This window comes from Anomalospiza imberbis, chromosome 1 (assembly GCF_031753505.1).
Source record: "Anomalospiza imberbis isolate Cuckoo-Finch-1a 21T00152 chromosome 1, ASM3175350v1, whole genome shotgun sequence".
Classification (NCBI taxonomy): domain Eukaryota; kingdom Metazoa; phylum Chordata; class Aves; order Passeriformes; family Viduidae; genus Anomalospiza; species Anomalospiza imberbis.
In genome coordinates this window covers 89168784-89183914 of record NC_089681.1, presented here as the reverse complement: position 1 = coordinate 89183914, position 15131 = coordinate 89168784, and the positions used below count along the sequence as shown (strand labels likewise).

Sequence of the window (15131 nt, the reverse complement as noted above, 5' to 3'; positions counted from 1 at the left end):
TTTGTGAAAGGCCATCAGCACAGCAGTCAAAACTGTTACAAACCTTGGTACTGAATAAATCTAGTCTTATCTTCAGAAGTAATTTCACAGTTTCTGTTTTTAGAGCTTGCAATACCTTTCACTTAGTTTTAACTTCCTCCTTTGTTTTTTTCCTTTCACATCCCAGAAGTACTGAAACATTTGTACTTTGTGGAATTTACCCTTCCAGAGAGTTCAAATTCAATTTGTTTGGAGCCATGGCATAAAGGATCTTACTGTTCAGGTATTTTGAGCTGAACTGAAGCACTTGAATAAAATCAATGCCTACATACAGTATTTTCTCGGTTCAGCAAGGCAGTCTGCTTATATACAGTAATTGGACTTGTGACAGGTAATTAAATGGCTTGTAAGGCCTTTAGCATGCTTGATTACATGAAGAGCCTGACATTAATATATAGTAAATGAGGTGGCTAAGAACACTGCATTTCTGATGATTGGACAGATACTAAAACTCAATACACTTCATTGGAGGGAGAGAAGAAAATAAAACCAAGACAAACGACTATGAGCAGTGGTGACATGAAAAGTGAGCATAAAAGGAATAGGAGAATGTACTTAGAAACTGGGTTGCCTTGGTTATTTTAAGTCAATCAATGCTTATACAAACTGTCAGGCAGTCTTGACTTCTTCAGTATATCATTAAATAATGAACTCGCTCTTTGTGATCACAAAATTCATGACAGTCAGAATTAATTATTCAGCAAGGGATAGAAGCTCTTCACAGAACTTCCCAATAATTAGAAAGTGAACTGATAGTCAAGGAGATACTAAGCACATACATGAACACATGTCATATTTTAAAGAATTCATATTAAATTATCAGAGGCCTAACTGCAGTCCATGTTATTATTACATTGACTTGTAGACATACAGCTTGATGTGTGCAGTTACTCACCCATATTATGGGACTAAACTGGGATGTGATAAGAAATCTAAAATGCATCAACAGTCTCAGAGGTATTTGTCAAAACAGTGATTGTTTTACAACGCAAGTTTTATGATTTTTCTGAACAATGGGATGAAAAAAGGGCTCTGTTCTTTTTCAACGTGTTTTTGTAGACAGCAGCCTGATTACTAGGAGAGGGAGAGAAGCAGAGGAGGAGCCAGAGTGCAAACAGAAAATTATGCTTTGTGGTACCAACAGCATAAGGCCAGACAAAGGAAAACACTTGGGTTAAATGGGAGAGGTTCAACATGAACTTGCTTTTACTTCTTCTATGCAAATGTTTTTTTGCTTATAAAAAGTAGCCCTTTAAAAACACAGAGGTTATGCCAAAGAAAAGTCCACACACAAGATAATTGATGTAGCGCACTCTTATGCACCGCCATAAGAGACTCATTCATAGCATAGCAGTGGGTTTAACACACAGAGTGAGCTACAGAGAGAAATATTTTATGGTGATTATATTAGAGTCAGCCAAGGCTTCAGATCAGCTTAATAGTCAAAATGGCATATCCATCCACAAAAAGCAGAAGTCATGCAGACATTTTTGTCTTTTTGCTATTTCAGGTATAACTGTCCATCTTAACAAAAAAAAGGTCAAAATTCTAATACTGTTTGATATACAAAACTAACTATTTTAACTAGGTTTAAAAATTGAATAATTCTCTATACTTAAGAATGAATTGCTCTCAAATGAGCTTGTAGTAGATCTAGGGGCAAAACATTAAAAAAGGCTCTGATTTGAAATTCAAATCGTTCTTCTCACACAGGGCCTTACTTAGAGGTCTTCTGGTTTAATCCAAATTGACATCAGTTTGAGAAGACTCTGTTTACATTCCTCCCCTACAGCTAATGGAAAACAAAACACAAACCATACAAGGTAATGTTCCTTTTGGTCTACCAACACATACTTTCTTCTCACCACTGTTCCCTTTGCATTCTCGGCCCAGAATCTTTTACGATAGCAACCCAAAAAATTGCAAGTGCTCCTCCTTACCACTCAGCCAGTACTGAGTTGCTTCCAAGCTCTGTCTGGGAATGAGCAACTCCTGTGACCCCAAGCCAGTGGGTTGTTACTGTCTGAACAAGAATGGAGTGCAGCAGGAATTTGGGTCCCTTGCCAAAGGTGGCAAAGAGACTGCCTGCTCCAAACAGCTTGGATTTGTAGGTGTTTGAATGATGATATAGGAAAAAGAGCCATTTCAGACCAGGCTGTCTGTGTTTTTGTCAGAAATGAAGTGCTGTAAGATGCTTTTGTAATTTGAGGGGATATTCAGGAATGTATTTCTCCTCCCTTGATGTTTGTTGACATAAATTGTACAGAGGAATTCTCAGAGGACACAGTGCTTCGGATCTATAAAATGTTCCTGACTGGCTCTCTGATAGTACCAGCTGACAATCTGGGGGGTTGTGTGTTTTATTTCATATCTTAGCAGCAATTTATTAAAAGATTAAGAGAGAAAGGACATGTGCAAGGTGCTGTACTTCCAAGGCAGTGCAACAATGGTAAATACAATTAAAATTCCACATTACTGCCTATATTCTGGTTTAGGCATCTGCCCTTTTTTTGGCATAGTGAGGAAATCCAAATCTGACATGTAGGATATCAGATGATGTGCACGAGTAAGACCTGGCATCAATTTTCAGATGCTAGATGAATTTGGAAGAACTGGTACTGAGTGGGGGCAGGGGAGGAAAGCAAATAAATCAACAGGTAATTTCTTTTCCTTTCAAATTAATAGAGTGCTAGGAAGTAAAACAAACTGTGGAACTTTGTACTCTGTTTCTTGCTGGTGTTTGTGAGAATCATTTAATACTTTACAAGGTAGCACCATTCCTTTGTTCTAAACCCCATTTTTACATGCCTGATATGTCATCATAAGTTTTTTCCCCCTTATGCTACTGTACTGCTTTTCCCTGTGCATTCATTACAACTTGTTTCTTCTTGAGGATGGAGCAATATTGTCCTCTGTTGTAAGTCACATACAATAGTAACAGGAATAGTACGTGTGTGTTTTGATTTAGAGTTTGCTGTTTGGGATCAGTATATCAGGAAATTCTAGTCTACAGCCAAGTTTTTTTTCCCTTGATAATAGATAAATGGTGCTTTGAGACAGGTGGGGAGGAAAGCAGTGATCTCCCAAGACCTGTCTAAAAGAAGAAGTCCACTCTTTGAGTTTCAGCATACTTTGTTCTACCTGGCTTTGGCTTTACTTCCTTTGTGGAAGAAATGGCAGATAGTACTACTACTACATGCCTTTAGCACTCCCAAAAAAGATACCACTAACAGTAAACAGGGCAGAGCTGTGGATCATCTGTCTTGATTTTGTGCCCAAGAGATGGTTACCAATGTTAGTTTTTAAATGATTTGTCAGTAGATGTGTGTTAACACCTTTCCTGACTCCTAGGTGACCTTATTTTCAGTTAAGGACAGTGTTGTTCTTCACCAGGAGAGCAGCTGGATAAGGATTACATGAGAGTTGAAGCACTGTTATTTTTAACTCTTTATAGGTGGTCAGCATCAACTCTGGGAAAAGATACATGGTTAACCCTGATAATCACTTCAAGATCAAATCTTTAATTAAATCTTGACAGGTGAGATAGTCTGTCTTGATGTAAAAACATGCTTTATGAGAGTGGAAGCATGCCATAGACATATTTACATCCTCTTTTCTTTAATGTGCAGAGATTTAATTTGACACTGTAAGTAGACCAATCTTATTATTTATTTATAATATAAGCTCTGATGCTATATCATAGAAGATAGTACCTTCACAGAGTCAAGCTGTGCCATTTGTGTTCTGATTCCTTTTGAGCTATGGCTTTGTGGTATCTCTTTGACCATGCAGAGTGCAGTGTAGAATAAGTAATCAGACAAACAGCTGAATATAGGCCAAGAAGATGCTGAAGTGTGTCATAACACGAGCCAAATATGTAAATTCCAATATATAGGCAAAGATGTCAGTGTTTAGATTGAGAATGGATGAAGAGAGTTTTCATGCTATTGTTCAGTGGATGTTTAGAACAGTAACTTTTAATTCCTGTGTTGTTTGTAAGGTAGATAACACTGTGTTGTTTAATGATAAAGCGAGGTGTAAAATTAGTATATGTAAAACTGATTGCTCTTTTAGTGTTATGGACAGTAATCACAAAAGTGTTTTTGCACTTTATTCATACATGACAAGCATAACTGTGTGTATTCTTTTGTGCATGATGTGCATGTACATATATGTATATAAATAGATGCAAATACGCTGTACATTATATAAATGTGCAGATAAAAAGGTAGCTAGACATAGTGTAAACATGATGATTATTAAGTGTAATAGTCTATATAAAAAGAATAGAAACCTGACATCCCTAATATTAGGGTAAAAATGGTTTCTACTTCTGTTTAAAGACTCTAGCAATATATTATTCTATGATTGCTGGTGATGCCTGCTTTTGGAAGAACAACATTATAGTTCTCCAGTTAATGGGACTAGAATAAAACAGTGAAGAATACAGTGAGTAAAAGACTATGTTGTAGCAGGAAAGTATTGCATAAAAAGATCCTTCAGGTATTTGAGCTGGTATTTGAGCTGTTCTTAGTGTCTTACAGAAGGTCATTTATTGGGTAGTACATTATAAATCTGCTCATTTGTGAGACTCCTCAGACCTCCTGGTGTGTGGACTCAAATGATTGAGTTTGGAATCAAACAATTGGATTCTTTCATACGCAAAATCAGGCTGAAGAGGCCAAAACGTAACAGGTCTTCCATAGAAGTTTGTGCACAATTTTTGTGACATTTGATGACATCATCAAGGAAAATTTTAAGGCAAATGAGAAAAACCCCAACCAACCAGACTGTATCTTCACATAAAGAAAAATAGGTTCTATACTAAAAATATATTTTAAAGTACTGATGAAATTAGTTGATTGTATGCTGTGTTATGTATTAGTATGCTTTGTTACACCATCCAGATTTTAGAATGGTTGAAAACAGAACTTCTAAAATAGACACCATTTTAGGCTTTTATGTAGTAGGGTAAAATGTGAACAGAATGTACTCGTAATATTTTTTAGGATTAACAGTGCTTTGTTTTAAGAAAATTTTTAATATTCTCATAAATGTTTGAATATTTCAGAAACTCCCCTGATACATTCATCTCATTCCTGCCAAGATATTTGTAACCTTACAAAAAATTTAAGGTGTGTTTTTTTTTAAGTGAATTGATTTTTCAAACAGAATAGTGTGCATTTTGCAGTATAAAGAAAGTACATTGCCAGTGGGTCAAGAGAGGTGATCCCACCCCTCTGCTCAGCCCTGGTGAGGTCACACCTGGACCGCTATGTCCAGTTTTGGGCTCCTCAGCACAAGGGAGACATGGAGCACCTGGAGCAGGTCCAGTGGAGGGATGCAAAGCTGACCAAGCAACTGGAGCATCTCTTTCATGAGGAAAGGCTGAGGGAGCTGGGTCTTTTCAGTCTCAAGAAGAGGCAACTGAGGGGGGACCTCATCAATGTCTATCAGCATCTGAAGGGAGGGTGCCAAGAGGACAGATCCCGGTTCTTCTCAGTGGTGCCCAGCAACAGCCCAAGAGGCAATAGGCAGCAGCCAATGCCCAGAAATTCCACCTAAATATGAGGAAGAACTTCTTTATTGGGCAGGTGACCGAGTACTGGAACTTGTTGCCCAAAGGGGTTGTGGAATCCCCTTCACTGGTTTTATTCAGGAACCATCTGGATGCAATCCTGTGCCATGTGCTCTGGGATGACTGCTTGAGCAGGAAGGTTGGACCTGATGACCCCTCTGAGGTCCCTTCCAACCTGACCCATTCTGTGATAAGACAAGAGATCCCCTCTGAATTTTTACACTTTTCGTATGCATGCTGTCTTATGTCATCCTCTGTTGGGGGTTTGATTTTGTATTTAATATCAGTAGGAAAACCCCATAAATTCCAGACAACTTCCTCACAAGAATAGTTCTCTCAAGGGTTTAATGCTGTAAAATCTTCTGCTTCACTTTTAGGTCAAACACAAACCTCATTACATTTATAAAGTCTGAAGGTCCCACCCTGTTTGAAAGGCAGCATGACTCAGAGCACAAGAGCTTTGCACGTGTTTCCACAGTCCTAGTAGCTAATTTCCTCTCATGCTTAAATTTTTAGAAGAAAAATATTATTATATTTTATTAACAAGAATTAGTAGTACTTGTTTGTAAATGAAAACATTTCTTTCCATGGTACTTTACTTGTTAATTATAATATTTAGGCATTCTGCACTGGCTGTGGAGACACGGAAGCAGCAATGTTTGGTTTGGTTGGTGAGTGTTGCATAGTGGTGCAGTTTATTGGAATCTGCTATAACTCTTTAATATCTCTGCAATACTAGTAGGCTGTTCTTTAGGAGCTAATACATTTACACTTTTGTTCCATGTCTGCCTAACCGTTCTCGTCTCCGAGCCATACAGGAATCATCCTGTGGCTGTAGTGGAAGAACACTACAGGATGATGGCCCTAGAGAGCCTCTGACTCCCTACTTGCCCCAGCTGGAGATGTGCATTCCCCTGTTGCTCCTGCTTTTGCACATCCTGGTGCTGGGCAGGGGATGCAGCCTAGTGTGAGGGCTGGGCTGGAACTGGCCACAGGGATCATGTTAATCAAGAGCCATCATCATCACAAACACCCCTTGCCGAATGTCACTTATCAGGATCAAACACTCACAACCTTAAGTGGGGAACATGTACATTAAACTCGCTCTGTTAAATGATAGGGGATTTAAACATAGCTTTGCCTTTGCTTATATAACTCTTTCTCACTCTGCATGGTATATAGCACTTTTTTCCCAAGAGATTGGCCAATGTTCAAAAATGTCAATGCCTACACCGCCTCACATGTAAGAGAGCAGATAATCACATTGTGAGGAAAGAAGGCAATGTGTGAGTTGTTAAAAATGTAACCTAATTTCTATTTAATCTTAAATCAAAAGTACTGCAGCAGTACTGCACAAGCAGGCCTCTGGATTTTTTTTTTCTATCCAAATGTTAATTAGCATTTGATTTTAAAAGCTTGGGAAGCACTGGTTCATGTTGGGTACTTCTGTAAGAAAAAAAGTGATGGTGAATCATATAAGAAAAATAAACAGAAGACCTTCTTCGATTTTTGTGTAGTCTTCACTCAAGTGACTGGGTCCTACTACAAAGTATAAAAGACAGAGGCAAATTTCAGAAGGAACCTTTTCAAAAATCAGAGACTATTAATTGGGTCTGTGTTTTAGTTTCTTTAAATGCTGACTCAAATCATTGTAGGCATAAGATTTTACCAGTTACTTCTATGACTATTCCAGTCATCTCATTATCTGGTTGAGAGCATATATACGCATTTTGTCATGAGCTGTTCACGTGCAGGCTGTTAAAAGCTACACTAGCAGTGGTTGGAACCTGCTACTTAGAAGGAAGAACCAGAGCCCAGAGCCGAGTACTGATCTGATTCCCTGCTGACAAAGAAGCAAGCTACCCTTTGTCAGCTGCTTCACTGCAACTGATTATGTGCCAGAAAGACAGTGCTTTAAAAATGAGAGTTTTACCATAAAAGAAAAAGCCACAAGATGAACAGAACTGCAGCATGAAGAGAGGACTTTACTGAGAGGGGTCTAACACTGTTTCTATCTATAATGATTTTTTTCAGAATGGCAGAGACTCATGGCTTGATGGAGAGATTGGAGAAAGCGGTGACTCGACTTGAATCATTGTTTTCAGATTCACACAGATCTGGTGGAATGGAGTGTGATGGCATCAATGGACTCAATGGAAGTAAGTATGTTATTTTGAAGTACCATCTCTCTGTTATTAAAAAATTGCAAATAATGTATATGTTTGTTTTCTAAGAGGGAATGCGATCCCACCTCTTACAAATTCTGTATCAAAGAAAAGTAATATTTTTAAAAATTTATTTAGAAGTGCCATGTGACAAGCTTAGTAGCATGTACAATTCTAAACTAATATGGTCTAGAAAACTGATGATATTACTGTTTCTTAACTATACTGTCCATGTCTCAAACTTTATTACTCTTTCCATTTTAGCAATTATATTTACAACTTAGATCATTGTAAAGAACTCCTCAGGTGAAAATGTCTGCTTGAGTCCACTTAGCAGAAGAAATGAGACATCCCCTAAATGTACAGCATAAATATTCCTATAGAAGTCACCAATATAAACACTGTTGATTTGCCAGCTCTCTCTGAATTTCACAGTGCAGACCCACTTAATTTGTTGAGCATCCTTAATCAAACATGAGTTTGTTCGGAAGCATTTGCTTACTAAAGACTGCTATACATCCATGGCCTTCATTGTTATCTCTTGAGCTCTCTGTTCTCAAGTGGCTCTCCAAAGCACTACAGTGGAGAATATACCAAAAAAAGCCTATTCTTTGTCTAGTCATATCATGTCATCAAATCACATTTTTTCGTGCGTTAATTTTTGTGGTACCTGAAAGTTATAGGCTAAATAACTTTACATATGTGGTACTTCTAAATATGATGGAATAGAAGTGCTCTTTCCTTTCTTCAAAACTTGTTTTTTCATACAGAACCCCAACATACATCTCTTTATTAGCTTCATGTTTTTTTGCTTTCTGTATTCCTTGCCCTTTCTTGCATTCTCCAGAGAAGAGCGCATCCCGGGCATGAACTCTGCTGCTGTACAGAAACTGCAGGATACATGGAAAGTTGCAGGCAGCTTCTTTTGCTGACACAGCAACAAGTGGAGTGTGTGAGCTGCTGGTATTGTCCCCTATGCCAGCCGACACATGCGAGGAACATTCCCTGCACTCTTGTGTGCCCTGGGTCTGCACAATGGCAGCTGCTGTGGAGCAGCTGACTGAGAGCAGTGTGTTTCTGTGGCAGGAAAGGAGCATCTTCCATCACGCTTCCATAGCTGATGAGTTCCAGTCACAGAAAGCTTCAGTAAAAAAGTACTTGCAGTCCAGAGAAAACCTAGGCAGCTAGCAAACTGTAGCAAAGTCAGGGAGAAATACGATCCTTGTACAAACTGACAAATCAATCACCACTAGGAATTGTGCAATTCTCAAGGAATTCAGTTATGTAATGAGTCCATTTAGGTGAATCTGTATTTATCCAGAGCACAGTATTGCAGAACTAGGGCTGCTTTCAGAACAGGAGATAAGTAACCATGCCAGGTACTTCCATGTACTGCTTATATTCTTGACCTGACCTAAGAGCACAGTCCGGTGAAAAGATTCCCCCACCCAGGGAACCAGAGCCTGAATGCCCCAACAGATCCCTAGAAGAAACCAGCTGAGAAGCCTTGTTGAAGTACGATTATAAAACACACCCGCTGGGAGACTGCTGTAAGAAGCTGAGATGAGCAGCACCATGGGGTGCTTGCCAGGCTGCATGGCGTCTCCAGGCAGAGCTGTCTCACACAAGGACTCAGGAATTAGCTTTTGCTGGTGCATTTGGGAAAGTCTTCAGTTTGTGTGACTGGTACGCCTGCAGTGCCCCGAACACCACTCCGTGTGCCTGTGTCACTGTGCCTATGCAGAGGTTCATGTACCCGCCACAGCCACTGCAAAGGAAACGGTCTTACAGGTCTCTTCTTTCTTTTTCTCCTTCAAAACTGACACTCAAGCCAAACTGTGACCTTTTAAAAATCTCCAACTGAAATGGAGGTATATTTCTTTCTTCAACCATGACCTCCATCCCCTAAAAGACCATTCCATAACTAGAATTTAAAAAAAAAACAACCTTGGCTTTTCAATTAATACATTTTCAGAAACAGGATGGGAGATCTGTACCTTTACTGTTTTCCTAAATGGCATTACAATAGCAGAATTGCAAATAAATCATTCCGTTGCTGTGCACAGCCCACAGCAAATTCTAGTAAATGCTCCTGGGAGTGAGCTGCATTGAATAGAAAAAAATAGCATAGCTGCTTTCTAGCTCTGCATAGGAGAATTTGGTGAACTGTTATGTAAAACTCTGCTCTAAAAGGAAAACGTTACAATGATTCTTTTGGAAACATACACAGATTTTGAAAAAGAACTTAAATGGGCTTTTGAAAGCGTCTCCACAGCTAAAACCTTTTGTGCATTAGGTCATTTTTTTACACACAAGGGTTTACACACAAACACTTAATATGAAAGAAAGCCCAGAAATTCCTCAGAATTGTAGGTGAATGGCATCAAGAGAAGAAAAGGAGCCTTGAAATCCCACCTAGCTGACTAACTACATTTTCTTTTCCACACAGGCCACTGCAAACTCCAGTTGCCAGAGCCTGTCTTTTATTCTGTCATGGAGCCAAATGACCCTAGTGGAATAAAGAGAGCTTTCATAACTATGAATTTGGACACAATTGTTATATAGTGCCAAAAGATTAAAGCAAATTCTCTGGGGAAAGACTGGTACCTCTTCAGAGCAATCCTCAGGCATTATTAATGAGGGAGAGAGGCAGGGAAGAATTTTTGCCTTGCTCTCTCAGATCCTACATATGTCATAGATTCATATATGTGTCATTCATGCTGGATCTGGCAAAGGTTCTGGGGTATAGACAAGACATGAGGGAGTAAAGGGAGGGTTGGAAAGCATCCAAGGCAAGATTTTTTTTGCTATCTTAACAGGTACCACATAGTGCCATGTAGAAGCCAGGTGCTTAAGAAACTGAAGCCGATCTGCATTTTCTGATTGTTCACTTAATCAGGAAACTGCTCTGTGTACCATATAGAAAATAGCAGCTTTATACCTCTTTTGTAATGTATAGCATATATACAGTCAATGGGATATGTCGTGTGGAAGACTTGTTTGAGCTTTATCCAGTGACAGTTTTGCAAGGTGAGACAACAAAATGAGGGGATTACAAAGCCATATCTCGCTGCATAAATCTACTGTCAACCCATTCCAAAGACTCTCTTACTGGAAATGGAATTGGTTGCTATTAAAAGCCACCAAACATCACAGAGATCATCAGGAATGAAGTAGTATAAAAATAGTTGTTAAGTACAGTGCAGGTTCTTTTTAGGGGATAATCTTTGGTTAAAGTACAATAGGGGAAATTTGTTAAGAGAATTAGACTTCTCAGGTCACTCCTTTGAAGGGCTGAGAGATGCTTGTTTTAGCACATGTTATTTTAAGACAAAAGAGACTTCCCATTACATTATGCACAGGAAATTCTCTTACAGGTTCCTATTCAAGTTCTAGCAAGAGCAGGATTTTTTTCTCTTCTTTCTATCTAGGACAAAAATAATTTTACTTCATTTTTCACTGATTTCATAAATCAGAAATGAAGTTACAGCAATCTCCTAATTTTCTATGATACACTTCCTCCATCTGCTACACGTCCTGTGCATTATATACTTTATTAACCCATTATAATCGAATGTTCCTCCTCTACAGGCATAGCACCATATGTGGAAGCCTTTGATAGGCTGCTGAATGGAAGTGTTGCTGAGTTTCTCAGGTACAGCAAGATTCTTGAAGGTGATGTGAAGACACATGTAAGTATTTACTCAGATTTTCCCATGATGATGGAAGTGTACAAGTCTTAGAGTCTGTGTGATCAGCCTTGATTTCTGAGTAGAGGAGTGTAATAGCAGAACAAACTCTTAAGTTATTAATTCTTGTAGTAGAGATAGCACACTGAGTACAGTTGGTTCAGGAATGGCACAAGGTTGTATGGATTCATAAGAGATTGCTTGCCTTCTACAGCACCAAAGCTGAGCACCACAGAATGCAAAATATATAAATATTCTCAGTCACAAGCAATTTGAATAGTTTTGTTGGCTGCTGAGCTCTTTGCAGGACAGGAACACAGTTAAGAACATGTGCTAACAATTTAGTAGCAAACAACAGGTGGGCCCAAGCAATGATATCCCTGTGGTTTTTTTTTCTGAGTATGTGTATCATCATTCCAATTAATATAGAAATATTGTTCTGGTTGTTTTTATTACTCACATCTCTAATTTGTAACAATGTAGCAAACTAAAAATGATTCAGCCATTTGAGTGACCTTTTGTTAAAAACATAAGCTGTAGCAAGGAAGTACTATGGTATCATTTTCATGATGACAATACTTTCTAACCTTACAATCTTAACCTTGTGATTAGAACTTGTTTGTGTCATTTTATTTTTCTAAGCTGGTCTTCCCTAAAATGGGTAGTGATAGAATTGACCAGAGATGGACTCATTTTACCAACAGCTTACCAATATAGATTTTGGAAAAAACAAAAAAACATCCCACACACAAGAGAGCTGGGGTCAGTGCAAGCTGGATCTGAAGGAGTGTGAAGCTTTTGACTTTTCTAGTAGATCCATGCCATCAGGCCTTCCTCTGTGTGTATGGTTGATTGCTGCTGCTGCTGTACATAACAAACACTGTAGCCAGAAAAAGATGCAGTCCTACAAGCTAGAGATTCATGTTGCAAGGCCAACATAAATATTCTTCAGGACAGCCAAAGCAACCAGTCTACTTACAGAGAAAGATGACAATTATTCTGTGATCTATGTTTTTTTCTGTGGTGTTACATATTCTGGTTTGTAGGACAGAGTTTCTGACCTAGTTAGGCCTGGAAAATAGGAGGGAGTAAGGAGACCAGGCAAGCCTAGACAGTCTTTGTTTTTCTAAGGAAATGCTGCACTCCCTTTTTATTTGAAAAAGCCTAGACAATTATACTGTAAGCTACAATATATGTACTTTGTTCTTCAGAGAGACTAGGGGAAAATAAATAAATGAGGGTTGGAGCGTTGGAGGAAGAATTATGAACCTAACTGAACAGAGAATTGCTCCCTGGAAAGGATCGATTCTAGCTTGGTTTTTATATTCACTAGATATCATTATTTTGCAGTTGATTTCTCAACAGCTTAGATTTGAGTGATATAAAAACAGTCTTATTACCAATACTAAGCAGGGAAAGGGATTGCATTTAGCATTCTAAATTGCTAAACCCTTTTAAATAGTGTTTTTAATATACACTATCTGTAAATGTTTAAATTATTAAATCAGTAAGTGTATTAATTTATGCATTTGTAACTATTTCATACTCATAACTGAGTCCATATAAAAGATTATTAATAATTTGTCAGCCAAGTCTTTGGACAGTCCCTAGCATATTGTTGTTGATAGTGTAATGCAAGCTGTGATATGGAGTATTTGCTAGTGCTATGAGCTTAGACATTGCATTAGCTTTCTTTACATAAAGAAACTGGTGATTCTGATTGCAGCCTACTAAATATTCTGAAATCTTAGATTCTACATTTACAACGTGGAGCAGACTGTGGTTGCCTTATGCTCATGCTTATCACTGAAGCAACATCTGTGCTTTACCTTAACAAGTGGAACAAAGAGTATTTTTCTTCTGGGTGTCCTATAGACCATGTGTCCTCAGCATTATACTTGCAGCTGCTGTCTCTTTCACATAATGAGCTGAAGGGAAGGTTGTATTTTATTTCAAAAAACACCTGTTGCCTTGAAAAACCTCACATACCTGACAGACCAGAATGGTAATATGAGAGAAAGAGAGACTTCATATTATACTAAAGAAATGAGGGATTTAACATGATGTGTTTCATGCTGATGGCTGTAATGATTGTGTGGTTTGTATGCCTGGCAAAAGGAAGAATTCAGACACAACTGGAATCTGTTGGGGAGCCTTGTTGCTATTTTTTCATCATGCTGTACTCTAAAAAGTCTGTTAAAAGAGAACAAAACAAACCACAAAAACAAGAACTAATAGCTAGCTTCTGGCTGTCTTAAACACAGCAGCACAGTGGGTTTTACAAAGATTAGTTTGTCAGAGTTCTTCTTAGGCTCAATCTTGAGAGCAACATATTTCTCCTTCAAATTACAGTACATATTGGGGTGAATCTCTGAGGTCAACTGCAGTGAAAAAATGAACCACTTTTTAAAAGTCAGGGAGAATGGTTAGGCTTTTACATACTCTATTTAAAACAAATTACCCTGAACAGCTAAGATAAGATCTTTTCCCTGTTTTATCACTGTGGAATAAAGATCTGGTGATTATATGGATATTTCTATGAAATGCAAAGTCCCCTACAGGCACAGATTTTATGAAACCACTTTCTGCTGTCCATGTTATAACTGTAGAGCATGTGAAGTCAATGAAAGAGTGAACGTGGCCAGGACTGCTACCAAGCAGCTGTCTTTGGCCTGACATACCAGTGTCTCAGAGGCTGTCACCAACCATTACATGCTGTAACAGCCCTGAAGCTGACTCACCATGTGTGCCAACACCAAAAACTGTCCTTCTGTCAGAATGAGGGAAATTCAAAATCGGTATAAAACAGATTGTGACTCTACAGCATAGGCCATCAATCCAGCACTGCAGAAAATGTGTTAAGGATGACAAAGAGCTGCTTGTGGAAGACATAAGTCTACCTTTAGATTGTGTCCTAGTGAGGAAGCTGGGTTCAAGCAGGTTTGATGGGCTCTTCACCTTGGCAAAGCAAAGAAAGCAAGACTTTAGAAGGCTGAGAAGCAGGTTTTTGTAATGTGTTTATTATGAATTTCTTCACATTATTTTTGTTTATGTGCTGTCTCAAGTGGTGGAGTATTTTGGCTTGAATTTGAGTAATGTACCAGATGAGACATCAAGATAGGAAGAGAATGTACTGGTTCCACAAAAGAAGGATAGATAACCTCACATTTCCATATTTTAGTATTTTATGTGGTACAGAGCAGAGCATAATTGCAGCCTTCTGTCAAACACATAAGCTAATACTTTTCTTTTTAAAAACTGTTTATTTGTAAAAATCTTTCAACCTCCCAACCCCACCAGTTGAAAGAACCAGATTGTCTCTGTGATTCATTTATGTTCCCTTTTCTCTCATCCAAGCTATTTATCTTGGAATGAAAAACTATGAAAATATGGATGCCTTTTCCCTCCTTTCTTCCATCAACTTCCAGCTGCTGAAATATGGAGCTCAAAACAAAAGCTGAAGGAGCTTGGAGCATTCAGAAATGCAGTTGCTCCTTATTCTGCAGCAAGCAGAAATTCAGTTGCTCCTTATTGGAAGAGAATTTTGATGCAATCCATTACATGTATGACTGCATGAACAAGGTAGCACCGAGAAGTAATTCACAGCACATTATCCAATCTGCAGGAGTTCTCTGTGTGCATGCACTTGTTCCTTGTCAT

The 15131-nt window shown here is 38.5% G+C and overlaps 1 protein-coding gene across 2 annotated transcripts in view; it reads left to right on the top strand.

Moving 5' to 3' along the window:
* The window catches only part of CAP2 (cyclase associated actin cytoskeleton regulatory protein 2), a 68729-nt gene that overhangs the window by 4355 nt on the left and 49243 nt on the right, over window positions 1–15131 (top strand). Inside the window, exons 2-4 of one of the 2 annotated variants that reach the window (XM_068199565.1) lie at window positions 1753–1862; window positions 7652–7776; window positions 11374–11474. In XM_068199565.1, the coding sequence (XP_068055666.1) occupies window positions 7653–7776; window positions 11374–11474 (225 nt within the window). In that variant the 5' untranslated portion in view covers window positions 1753–1862; window position 7652. The remainder of the gene's footprint in view (window positions 1–1752; window positions 1863–7651; window positions 7777–11373; window positions 11475–15131) is intronic. The other variant, XM_068199564.1, reaches the window with a different exon arrangement.